The sequence below is a fragment of the Penicillium verrucosum genome (genome assembly GCF_028828655.1).
Source record: "Penicillium verrucosum strain IBT 35672 chromosome Unknown utg000003l_segment0_segment0, whole genome shotgun sequence".
Taxonomy (NCBI): domain Eukaryota; kingdom Fungi; phylum Ascomycota; class Eurotiomycetes; order Eurotiales; family Aspergillaceae; genus Penicillium; species Penicillium verrucosum.
This window is the reverse complement of record NW_026643212.1, coordinates 4,632,882-4,645,145: the sequence shown is the minus strand read 5'-3', so window position 1 is coordinate 4,645,145 and position 12,264 is coordinate 4,632,882. Positions and strand designations below refer to the sequence as shown.

The 12,264-nt window shown below is 47.1% G+C and overlaps 5 protein-coding genes across 5 annotated transcripts; 4 read left to right on the top strand and 1 right to left on the bottom strand.

Moving 5' to 3' along the window:
- Positions 1-771: 771 nt before the first annotated feature.
- On the bottom strand, positions 772-2,978 carry N7516_009321 (beta-catenin-like protein 1; the record flags this gene model as incomplete). Its single annotated transcript, XM_057222040.1, has 10 exons — positions 772-854; positions 900-1,017; positions 1,066-1,350; positions 1,401-1,915; positions 1,967-2,060; positions 2,108-2,342; positions 2,394-2,500; positions 2,561-2,793; positions 2,848-2,902; positions 2,952-2,978. The coding sequence occupies 10 exons, from the start codon at positions 2,976-2,978 to the stop codon at positions 772-774; spliced, it is 1,752 nt and encodes a 583-aa protein (XP_057072312.1).
- A 282-nt stretch (positions 2,979-3,260) lies between these two features.
- On the top strand, positions 3,261-3,730 carry N7516_009320 (uncharacterized protein). Its single transcript, XM_057222039.1, has 3 exons — positions 3,261-3,435; positions 3,505-3,554; positions 3,623-3,730. The coding sequence occupies exons 1-3, from the start codon at positions 3,310-3,312 to the stop codon at positions 3,627-3,629; spliced, it is 183 nt and encodes a 60-aa protein (XP_057072311.1). The 5' UTR covers positions 3,261-3,309; the 3' UTR covers positions 3,630-3,730.
- Positions 3,731-5,034: 1,304 nt separating this feature from the next.
- On the top strand, positions 5,035-6,525 carry N7516_009319 (uncharacterized protein; the record flags this gene model as incomplete). The annotated part of the gene is made up of 6 exons (XM_057222038.1): positions 5,035-5,261; positions 5,315-5,661; positions 5,717-5,819; positions 5,878-6,025; positions 6,074-6,242; positions 6,290-6,525. 6 exons carry the CDS (start codon positions 5,035-5,037, stop codon positions 6,523-6,525), a joined length of 1,230 nt encoding a protein of 409 aa, XP_057072310.1.
- A 472-nt stretch (positions 6,526-6,997) lies between these two features.
- On the top strand, positions 6,998-9,349 carry N7516_009318 (transcription factor domain-containing protein; the record flags this gene model as incomplete). Its single annotated transcript, XM_057222037.1, has 2 exons — positions 6,998-7,573; positions 7,628-9,349. The coding sequence occupies 2 exons, from the start codon at positions 6,998-7,000 to the stop codon at positions 9,347-9,349; spliced, it is 2,298 nt and encodes a 765-aa protein (XP_057072309.1).
- A 1,753-nt stretch (positions 9,350-11,102) lies between these two features.
- Positions 11,103-11,435, top strand: N7516_009317 (uncharacterized protein; the record flags this gene model as incomplete). Its single annotated transcript, XM_057222036.1, has 1 exon — positions 11,103-11,435. One exon carries the CDS (start codon positions 11,103-11,105, stop codon positions 11,433-11,435), a length of 333 nt encoding a protein of 110 aa, XP_057072308.1.
- Between the last annotated feature and the right edge of the window lie 829 nt (positions 11,436-12,264).

The window sequence follows — 12,264 nt, the reverse complement described above, 5'->3', positions numbered from 1 at the left end:
CGCCTGTCAGTTTCTGAAATTGGGGGTAGTAAGAAGTCAAGAAGTCAGAGACAGATGCAAAAGGCAAGGCTGACAAACTGGGGGGATGAATGAGAGGCTCCCCGACAATATTCCGATGAAGGGACTGATCTCCAGACGTTTGGATGCTTCTCAGCCAGGCGCTAGTCTCGATGGGGTGGTTTACACGTGACTTTGTATCACCGCCCTTACGATGTTGAAATGCAGGCTGCACGTGATTTCTACTGACCGCCAAATATAATTTAGAGATCATGATGAAGGAATACATGGCTATAGAACCACGTATGTCGTCAAAACTGTTGTTGTCAAACTGTATGGATTGTATTGGGCCGTGAGGATTGGAGACGTGTCGCAAGAACTGAGTTTTATCTACCCATACAAGAATGTATATAGCGACAAACGCATTCTACGCGCGTTCCTCGACAACCCCTAGGCACAACCCCATTTTCTCACTTCACATTGAATTTATAGAATCCTGTTTGAATATTTCTGTTGAATATTTCTGTTCGGAATTGAATTCACCTTGGTGCCTATCCTACAATCTTCCAACTCTCATTTCAGTGGTAATTTCTGGAAGCACCATGCTCAGTCGACAAGTGACGGGATTGAGGTCTATGAGAGCTATACATTCAATCCAAACGACATAATATCTCTTAGTGGGATCTCTATGAATGTTGACTCCTAGGTGTGGACCTTGCGGATGTGGTTTGTTGACAAAAATGATATTATGGTATATTACAATTCCGTCGTCGTTCAAACAAACTGCAAAATAGTGCTCAGCATGTCCTTCAAGTCCTTATGGCCCGTTTCATCCTCGCCGAGACCTTCGATTTGTTCTACTCGGGTTAGCTCCGACTAGTATGGCGATGTGGGTTACTCACCTTGCAATGTGCCGCGGATTAGGGACAAATCTTCGTCACGGTCCGCAAGAAGTGAGACGATCTTCTTCTTCGCTCCATCATCTTCGGCAATGAGCCATGCCAAAATAACATCAATTGTCTGGAACAGTTAGCGAATAGCCTTGCCAGCAAAGAAGAGAAATCGTACCTGCAATGAGAACAGACCTGCGTCCAGCCGTCTCGACAACCATTCGCCAGCCATAAGTTCTCGTTCCTCTTTGTCAAACGTTCTGCGCTCTTTTTCGATGGCTTGTTCGACGGGTGACACGCGTGCGGCATACTCGCGCCGGAGATTGACGAGCTTCTCGATCCTCGCGTAGTCCTTCTCCATAAACTTGACCAACGTCCGGATGCGAGTAGCCGAACCACCGGGCAGAAGACGGAGAAGAGAGGCAAAGATTCCCAAGAAATGTTCAATGGTTTGACCCTCTTGCTGGATGGATATTAGCACAACGCAATTTGACTGTGAGAGACTGAGCGTACCTTTTTCAGGAACATTCCGAAAACTGTCTTCAGGCCAGCTGCCTCGACCAACCTCTCGCAGGCCGGTGCACCCCCAACTCCGCCCAAGGCGTGGTCAAGAACTCTCAACGCACGTGGCTTACTGAACTTGCCTTCCTTAAGCATGATCAGCGCAAGCTCAACTCCTTCAGCCTCCAAGAATTTGTCTTTCCCCGCATCTTCCTCAACAAGACAGATCAAAGCGTCAAAGAGATTCTCCACGTATTCTTCCTCGTCGGAGTCCTTAGCTGGGTCCCGTTTGCGGTACGCACTAAGCAGCTGGAGAAGGATATCGATGCCGTCGAGTTCAATAAACTTCGTGCGATTCTTTGGGGTAGACTGTAAAAGGATTGCCAGTATTTCTGCAGCATATTGTTTGTTTTGGCTGACCGCCGCTTCTTTTCGCTGAATACGGGACAAGATCCAGGGCAAGATTGCAGCGTCCTGTCCGATTTTCTCCGCATGTGATGTCTGGGAGGCCAGGTTTTCCATTACACCTGTATTTAGTTAGCAAATCCTCCCATTTTGAATTAAAATGGGATACTCGCCTAGCACATAGTATACTCCCGCTCGATCTGTCTCAGACCCTTCATCAAGTCGGGAGAGATTTTGAGCGAGCAATTCGATGAGATCGGCCTCCATCTATTCGTAGTTAGCGTTGTTACTGATAGTACCTTGCCACAACATACCATTGCGTTAACAAGAGCATCCCATTGTTCTTGCTCTGCCTCCACATCCTCGTCTGTCAATTCATTGATTATCTGGACGACATCAATTGCAATGTCGGCATTTTCATGCGACAAGAGAGATGTTAAAGATGCGACGCATCCCATCTTGGCAAATTCCTCGTATAGATCAGAATGCTCAGACAGGATGGACAAGCCTTTGATTTCAGTATCCAGGTCGGCCTCGGAGGCCATGAACCTGCAGCATAATTAGCACCTAGTACATACAGCTCTTCCGGCATCCACTTACTTTTGCGGATCACTCTCGAATTTTGCTCGTAGTTCAGCATTCTTGGAGATCTTCTTCTCGAAATTCAATGCGAAGCGGCGCACCCACGCAGAGTCGAACTTCTCGGGCTAAATGAGCACTGTCAGCACCTAGACAACCTTATATACTGTGTACCACAACTGCCATACCGGAGCTTCGTCTTCCTCTTGTTGGTCAATGTATTCCATTGCTTGAGCTGTCTTCTGCTCCATTCCACCGCCAAAGAAGCGGCCCTCCTCGTCGTCTGGGACATCCTCCTCGAAGTCTGGAGGAAGCTCGGGTCCCGCTTCACCGTCGTCAATCTCGTCCTCCACGGCGGGGGCTTTCCCCTTTGATCTCACATCCCCACTTGCATCTAATTTTGCTGATTTGTAGACCTCATCTGTTGGGTATCGTCAGGATTTGCGACCAGCGCGTTTGCGGGGAAAGGGCGTACTTGGATCTTGGACAGGCTCGAACTTGCGCTTAGCGTTCCCTGTGACAGATGGTTTCTTTGCGCGTCAGATATGCCTTCGTTAAGTAGACAAACTTGGAACTCACTTTAAAGAGCTCATCGACGTTCGTCATGGTTGCTACGGCTAAAACGCCTGGTAGGTGGATAGTGTGAAAGCAACCAATCTCTAACGCGCTGGTATATCAAATGAGATTGGTTGGGAGAGAGAAACGGAGAGAAACCTTCAAAACAGCAGGGAGCAAAATATAAATATAAAGGAAAGGCAAGACGACGCTGTCGCATCGTCCTTCGCTGCGCGGGCAAAAGTAATACGGTGGCCAATAAGAGCTAAAGACGCAGTGACGCCAAGCGTTCCGAGACCGCAGATTTCTCGACGTTCGATCATCACTCCAACATCAACATCAACATAAACCCTTTACCTTCGCCTCTCACATCACATACAAAATGGCACCCAACCAGCGCATCGTTCCCTCCGGCTCTCGCCCCCAGAAGGGCTTCGCCAGCACCCTCTACGACGAGGCTACCAACCCCGAGAACAAGACCATTGTCCGCAGCATCGTCATCTTCGGTGTACGTCTTGGCTAATCAACAATTTCAACATCCCATTGTAATCCATGAAACTGACGATATCTGTTTTAGGCCGGCATTGCGTTCCTCCACTCCAGCTTCGGAGAGTTCCTCCTTCCTCCGTAAGTCGAGCCAACCCGACACGTTTGCATCGAGATCAACCGAATGAACATCATCTAACTTCGCGCAGTATGTAAAATCATCACGCCTTTTATACCTCCGGTGACGCGACTCGGACTCCCTCTTTTGAAACTGTGGAAGCATATCGGCGTCGGTCAAAGGAAAACATATGATGCGTGGGCATCTTTCGCTTGGTTGTTTTTCAATTGGATAATGTGTACAATATTTTATGGGCAGGGCATGTACTATCCGACATGCTGTGTCCTGTTTTGAGTTTCATGAATATCAATTTTGCCATTTGCCGGATGTCCGGCCGTGGTACAATCCAACCCTTGGTCTATCCTAATTACGACCTACCTAGGTAGTCCCTAAAGATTTGTAAGAGTCGGTATCTGGGCTACCGTGCTTGCTTATAATAGAGCCACTTCTCCTACATTCCTCGATAAATCTATTCTGAGGTGGATATGGATATATTGGTCTACTTGTACTTTTATTGAAAAGACATCCAGATATTGTACCATTGTAGTAGTTGTATAACATTCTTATTACACTTCAAGCAGTTTGAATTATCTCCCAGTGTCACATTATCCCACCTTTCCTCCTATATCTGTACATCATACATCTACATCTACATACCACAACATCACCCCAATGTGCTTCTTATGATCTACTTGCTCATCAACTTGCTCATCTATTTCTTCATCTACTTTCTCATTCTCATCTACCTCCCTCTAATCAAAAATTTCGGTTGTGTAGTGTAATGGCTCATCACTCTGGTTTCTGATACCAGCAATCCCGGTTCGATCCCGGGCACGACCTTCTTTTTTGCCCTGAAGGATTAATGGTAGATAGCCGTGCCAAGCGCCCAACTAGATACCAGATTCTCACAGGATGCAAGATCTGTAAATTATGTATCTTTTGTATGACTTACCTATACAAAAGGTACTTAGACACCCTGTAGACATAACGTGCGTTTTCTCAGCACTCGAACTAGTTAACTAGCTAAAGTAATAGAAAGGTTACGAATATAACTAACTAACTAGTATAAGTCTAGCTTAATTAGTTTAATAGTAGGACTTATAACCTAATAGGAAGCTAGGAGAAGAGAGAGAGCAATTACATTAGTAACTGCTAACTCCTCCTAAGGGAGAAGGGAAAAGAAGAAGAGGGAGAGGAGACTACAGTCCTATCATGTAGGGTCAGGTGACACACCACAACAGTGAATTGAACCTGAATTGAATTTGAAGAAAATTGGCAGATCTCTTGGCCGGTAGTTTAGGGGTGAATCTTTATAGGGTACCTAGGTACACCATTATAAAGTGTATACGTTCCAAGGTTGTGTAGAAATTAAAAGAGAAGTTAAAATTAGTAAATGCTTCAAGAAGGCGGTAATAAACTAGGCGGTGAGATAGTAATCAACGAGAGAGTTATGTGTCGGCATACTTAGTCGCCAGCGAGTGACTTACTCATTTCTTTGTGGCCATGTCTCTTAGAAGAGTTATTCAGTCCGTTCCCTGCAAACCCTCCCATCTCCCAGCAAAATTACTCCCTACGGCAGATCTGGTCGAGGAAGAGCACACGGCCCATTATAAGCCTCAGCACTTTTATCCTGTACGTCTTTATGAGATACTCAACAACCGATACCAAGTGGCCGCCAAAATAGGCTGGGGAACAAGTTCGACAGTATGGCTAGCACGCGACCTCCACCAGTATGTGAAGACTACCTGAGAATATATTCAAGCCTTGTCTCACTATGTCATAGGTGGCGATGGCATCGGCCCCGATATGTGGCCATTAAAGTTAACGCAAACAATTATGAGTCTCAAGAATCCGCGGAGAAGGAACTCCGCATTACTGAGCATATAACTAAAGCAAACACCCAGCATCCAGGCCGCAACTTTGTCGCCACCTTGTTAGACTCGTTCCGTGTTGCTAGCCCGGGCGGCACTCATATTTGCATGGTCTTCGATGCACTTTGTGAACCACTCTGGATGCTGAAGCGTCGTTTTGAAGGAAACATCATCCCTCTCGACGTCTTGAAACCGGTGTCTAAACTCATACTAGAAGGACTACAGTATATCCACACCGAATGCCACGTTATTCACACAGGTACCTAGTCATTCAACCGACCCCTAGAATCGGTCACAGTTAACGGACAAACAAGATCTCAAGTCCGATAACATCTTACTGGCCCTACGCAACCTGTCTATCCTGGAATCGGTCGCACAAGATGAGATGAACAATCCCTCTCCACGGAAACCTGGACGGTCGGGACATATACCTATCTCGGAATTACTGGGGACTATCGCCCGACGAATTGGGTAGATCGGTAATAACTGACTTTGGGCTTGCCGTGCGCGGTGACGGGCCCCCGAACAGCCACTGCATCCAGCCAGAGGGATATCGGGCCCCGGAAGTTTGTCTCGGGGGCGACTGGAGCTACAGTGTTGACGTTTGGAACTTGGGAGTTATGGTAAAAGACCTCGTTCTCATAATCGTATCACCACTAATAGTCTATCAGCTTTGGGACCTGTCCTATGGCCGCGGTCCCTTTGACATACCACCGGACTCGTGCGGCTCAGGCTCAGCAGACGAAGCCCATCTGGGCAAGATAATTTCCCTCCTGGGGCCCCCTCCACCTGATCTTCTCGGCCGCGGAAAAGAAACATCTCGGTATTTTAACGCTAAAGGTATGCTAGTTGTGTTCCTATTTAGACGCAGCTAACTGATTTTATAGGACAATTCAAATTCCCCGAACTCGTCGGAAAAAAGGACCTGGTTTCTATGGCTAAAGAAATTGATGATGACGACGGAATGCCCCAGTTTGTAGACTTCATTTCTAGAATGCTGCGCTGGAGGCCCGAGGACCGGACCACGGCGCAGGACCTGCTTTCCCATCCGTGGCTTCCGCAAATGAAACCTGCGAATGGATGTGAATGGGCTTATCTGTACAGTAAGTTGCCGTACTTGTAATGTTATACTTTCCACAAATATCTATCACGAGGCGCAGGAGAGATCAAGGACAGAGCACCAATCGGCCACTGGTCAGCAAACAGAGTCTTGGACAGTACTCCATACTAAGTTCATGTTTGCGTTTTATGGTACTTTACGTACAGGAGATGATATGTAAAATAACTATATAAATTATCATGCACCTTTTTTTATATTCAACCTTGGAAATGGTTATAAATCCGGCCAATTAGATTTTACCAATTTCATCTCTCAATGGCACAAGATGCCCAGGCGAAGAGAGTGACAAACCAGATTTGGAAAAGGCGGCGATCTCCCCAGGCGCCAAGACCCCGCAGAACGCCCCACATTCCCCGGTTCCGAACACCGCCTTCTAAAGTTCTCGCAGAACGGTTTCTGTGTTGACGTCTCTGTGTAACGAAATTGCATACTTATACTCCCAATCAGGAGTCAAATGATACATATATGAGAGCTGATGTCTTCCACTCCCGGACTTAAGCGCAAGTTGGCAGAGTCTCGCCAGGAAACAACTAAGCGCCACCATCTTCATGGATACGACCCGCAGGCCCCATGGCTGCACGGGTCAGGACCTACCGGGATATGGCGGACACGTGGAAATCCCGATGTACAGCACTCGATGCCCCTATCAAATATGGTGTCTGCCGTTCAAGACCTGATAGACCCGGACTTTGATCCACTGACGGCGATGCTGGATGACGAGCCCCAGTTTTTAAAACCCCTACCAGCTCGCATCGCTCCGGAGGACTTGGAATTCTTGCGATTTCGTGGCGCTCTCTCACTTCCAGCGAGTGGTTTGCGGGATGAGCTTCTTCGCTGCTACATCCAATGGGTGCACAGTTTCATGCCAGTTTTGAATCTGCAAGAGTTCTTACGATGTGTGGCTGAAAATGACCCGGAAGGAAATGTTAGCATCTTACTCTTCCAGGCGGTCATGTTTGTTGGTACGGCTTTCGTCGACCTCAAGCATCTGCAAGATGCCGGGTATTCAACCCGGAAAAGTGCGCGTGATGCGTTCTTTACTCGATTAAGGGTTTGTTTTTCTTCAAGCGGCTACGAGATTATTTAACTCACTTATAATCGATAGTTACTCTATTCCCTCGACTGCGAAGAGGATCGCATTGAGATTCTCCAAACACTGCTATTGATGACCTACTGGTCTGATTCGGAGAACAGTCCACAGCGAGATATTTGGGATTGGATCGGAGTCTGTAACACGCAAGCACAGTCGATCGGTTTAAATAAAGACCCTGCATCGGGTGAAATTGATATAAGGGCTCGAAGGCTCCGTTCCCGGCTCTGGTGGTGTTTGTACTCTCGAGATCGGCTGATCGCCATGGGTATGCGCCGCCCGCTTCAGGTTAATGATGGAACGAGCAGTGTCCCCATGCTCAAACTGGACGATTTTGATTTTGAACCTTTCTCTCCATGTGTGGTTTCCAAGTTCTATTGCCGCCAACTCCAAGATGTGTCACATCAAAAACGCCTCGCCACCATGTTCATTGAGAAAGTGAAGCTCTGTCAATGTATTGGTAGGGTATTGTTTGCGCAATATACACCATCCCAACGCCAATTTGGAGCTACAGACCGAACTACGGTTACACTTATCCCTCGACAGGCTTCCGAGTCTGAATTTGCTCGATGTGGTCAGAAACTCGACTCGTGGCTTAGTGCGCTCCCTAAAGATGCACAATTCATTCCAAAGTCAGGAAAAAATTTCCATGATGGTGAGGATGTGCTGCTGCTTCATGGGGCGATGCTACGCATGCTCTACCATGCTACTAGCAGCGCCCTTCACCGGCCTTGGGCGAGTGTTTCAAAAGATCAATCCAAATCGCGGGTGGACTGGCGCAATGCCGCCCACACAAAAATGAACGACGCCGCTGCGGGGATCACACATATCATTCAAGGCTTAAATCATCTCAATCTGACAAGGTTCCTACCACAGTCTGGAGTGACCGTGATTCTACCTGCTGCTGTGGCGCATTTAACCAACACCATGTCCGATGACCCCGCTGTCCGTGAAAGCAGTGTGGACAATTTCCATCGTTGTATTCAAGTTCTTCATTGTCTTAAGGATATTTATCCAGCAGCCGGCCAAGAGTTTGCCAACATCGAGGCGGCCATCAAGATGCAGGCAGGTGCCTCCAGTACATTCTTCCAAGTCATGGAATACAACCTCGACGCTCCTGCCACATCTTTGGCGACCAGGAAACCAAGCAATGCCAACTCCATCTCCCAAGCCCAACCACACCCACCTGTTAGTGTAACGGAGAGTCCCAAGCCACAAGCGCGAACCTCATCCACTCAAGAGAACGTGCATCAACGAAATCCCAGTGTGGTAAGCACACATGAAGAATCTGCGCCACCTTTATTCCCCAATGACTTCGACCAATATTACGACCTCGGCATCATAGACAACAATCCTTTTAACTTTCTCTCCATCGACATCGATTCCTTTCCTGATATTCAAACCCCTCCCAATCCAACGAAAGCAAACAACCAAGATAAACCTTATATATCACCACCACCCCAAGACCAAGACACCATCGATTGGGCAAAAGAGCTGTTCCAAGACACCGACTTGAATCAGTACAGTAACACAGAAGCCTACCCCAAGCTCGAAAAAACAACACCTCCCCTTGACCATGATCAAACCCACCACGATCCATTCTCTTTTACTTTCAAGGATACAGATGGCAGTCACTCAGTTCACTCTCGCCATCAATCAATGAATGACACAAGGCCCGAAATCACCGGTGATCTGGATCGGGATTTGGGATTCCAGTCTGAGGATGACATGTTCTAGTGTATATATAACAAATTGACATTTGATTGTCATCGTCTCTCAATCAATGATTTGTTGGTCTGAGATATTTGATGAAAGGGCTGGTTCTTTATGGAAGAAGATGGAAGTAGACAGCAATGGGTCTACCTTTGTATATATGCACCAGACTAAAGAAGATGACCTGCAAGGCATAGATTCAAACAAAGCAAACATGCATTGCATAATTTTGTAATTGTATCCTTTGTGAATCACATGCCTAGGCCTGAGTAACCATTTTTGTACTCCGGGGCTGGGCATATATTATTCCCATGAGCCATCATTCTCCCTCTCTGAACCACCTCCCAGATTTACCCTTCAAGTCACCCATTTTCCATCTAACATGGTATCTCGGCTTCTGATACCCATGATCCATGTATATTGCCCCTTATAGGAGTAATACTGGCTCCTTCCAACCTTGGAAATCTTCTAGGATACATGAAATCTTGGGTGCCCCTCAGATTCCCCTTGACACCTACCTCTACTTGTCAAAACTCAACTCTCTTCATCCAACTCCATCCCTTCCATCGTGGAGAGCCAAGAGCCAAGTAAGTAGCATAGCGCTGGGCAGCTCAAGCAGCGTGAACACTGCAGAATGTGCGCGTGGTGTGGTGAGAGTGGAAGAAAATGTTTATCTGAATTCAACAGCAACAGAGTTTGGACTCATCACGTCTTTGTTCTTTGCTGAGACTGCAAGCCTCCCAATATGACTTTTCTGTTCATGCTATACGTATTACACAACCAATGCTGGCTCCCTGCCTCGATATTTCCTCCGCATCCATCCATACAAGCCGAATGACGCTGTCAAATCCAATCTCATTTCGGTTTGGGTTGATTCACTGTGGTTCCTTTCGCATGTCGCGACCTTATTCGGAAAGGTCGAGCCCTGACCACTGAGTGGGTTATAGTTAGGTAAGTTTCTTGTTCTTGCTTTCCTTTTTTCTCCATTTCTACCTTTATTGTTTTATTCCGGAAGACGTATTAACAGAAATAGGGTATATCCCCGCTTTGAAGCCAGAATCATGCCGTAAGGCATCTAGGATCTGCACAGAAAGTCGCTCTCGCCTGTTGTAGCCCACTGGGAGAAAGTGATTCCCCGTCTATCCTGCTCGAAAAGATGCCCTCGGCAACAAAATGTCCCTACCAGAGTCGTTCTATTGGCGTGAGACTGTCGACGGCTAGGCCTGCTGGTGCTTCTCACTATGCGAATTATGTAACAGGAGGACACCGTGACCCAGCCAGCGATGTTTCCGATGGCTCTAGGTGCATATAGATCCTGGCCATATATAACAGCCCGCTATACTCATCATTCGTCTTTGAATTGGCTATTCTGAGCCTCTTCTGGACAACCATACAATGATGTGAGGATTTTCAAAAGGTGGGACACCGAAACCTCTTTGGAATGCACCCACCTCAACACACTAGCCAACAGTCAGGTCATGTCCCCACTATGCATCAGTGGACAGATCCGATGAGTCGCAACAAACCCACCAGTCATTCGCCATCGCCTTGTTGTCAGAGGATAGGCGGAGCTGTGTCTGTATATAGTACGGGGATTCGAGGGTCTGAGATAAATTAAACCTTATGTCTTTTGGCAGCTCTCTGCTCCTTACTTCGTCGACGACTTTGATCGTTCAGAGCAGGGTTGTCCAAACCAGCTAGGTTGAATTGGGCTCGGGCTCTGTGTTTGATTGTTGACTCCGAATCTATTTCACACGCGATATATTGATATGGCGATATGTCGGAGTTCGGTGCCAGTACACGGCAAGTGTCGCCCCGGTCTTCTCTGGAGGCTGGAACCAAAATTATTATGGTGGCCAAATCTGAGAAATTGTCTGAGCAGCAATCTGCCATTACTTCTGGTTACCTCAAACCAAAGACAAATAACCTACAATGCCTGGACATGAATGAAAAGAAGAAAAGGTGGAAGCAGCCAAATGCAATGCACGCACAATGTACGCCGACGGAGAGACCGCTCAAGCAGATGTCTGTGCCTCCCTCCCTCATGCTACCAACATCATTACTCTGCTCTCTAATGGTGGGCGAGACACTTCTCAACTCTTGTCAATGAGAGGGAATTCCACTATGGCTATAGCTATAACCGGTACGTATATGCAAGTGAAAAATAGGCAATGAAACAACTTCTTACTTGGTCCGCTTTCTTTTTGTCTTGCCCAAACCCATGATGTTGTCAAATGTTAAACTGAAAGAATGTCGACAGGTTCAGGCCCTATTCCATATATACATCGATTTGTTCAGACAGTGGCCTCGATTGTATACAGCCAGGTGGGTATACCATTTGAATAGTCTGTTTATACAAGCCTTTCCTCACGTGTGCTAGTATTCCTGGCTGGCTTGTTGTTGCAAAGGAAATGATTACCACCAGATTCCCGAAACAGTTGATTCCTCGAGCCTTCTCTCGTTGAGGGACCTTGTTCATGGGGTTTCCAAGACACCTTAAAAGACATCCACGCCTGTCTCGCTTTACCTTCGTATACCCCTTGATTACAGGCCACCCTTCCGCTGGTTATTGAAACATACTCGCGAAGATGCCTTACCAAGCCGTGAGCTCACCTGTCGTTTTATAGTAGGTTATCTGTATACTAATTTGTTGGTTCTATAGCCCCCATACGTGTGAGGCTGGTAACCATAGAGACAAAGACTTCACCGAGGGATTTGCTAGAGGGCTGCCGACTATTTCAATTAACGAAGATGTCCGCTACTTCAAGTATGGGATTAAATAAGTTACCAGCCGGCCTACCTGCCTCCACAGACTGTGCTATGTCCAGTGTGGCGAGTCCATTCTTTCAAAGGATCTCGCTCAAAACTGATAAGTTGATGCAAGTGGTTGGTGTCGAGACCTTGGGGGAGAAAGTAGCAGGATGAGGCCTATCAGGCCT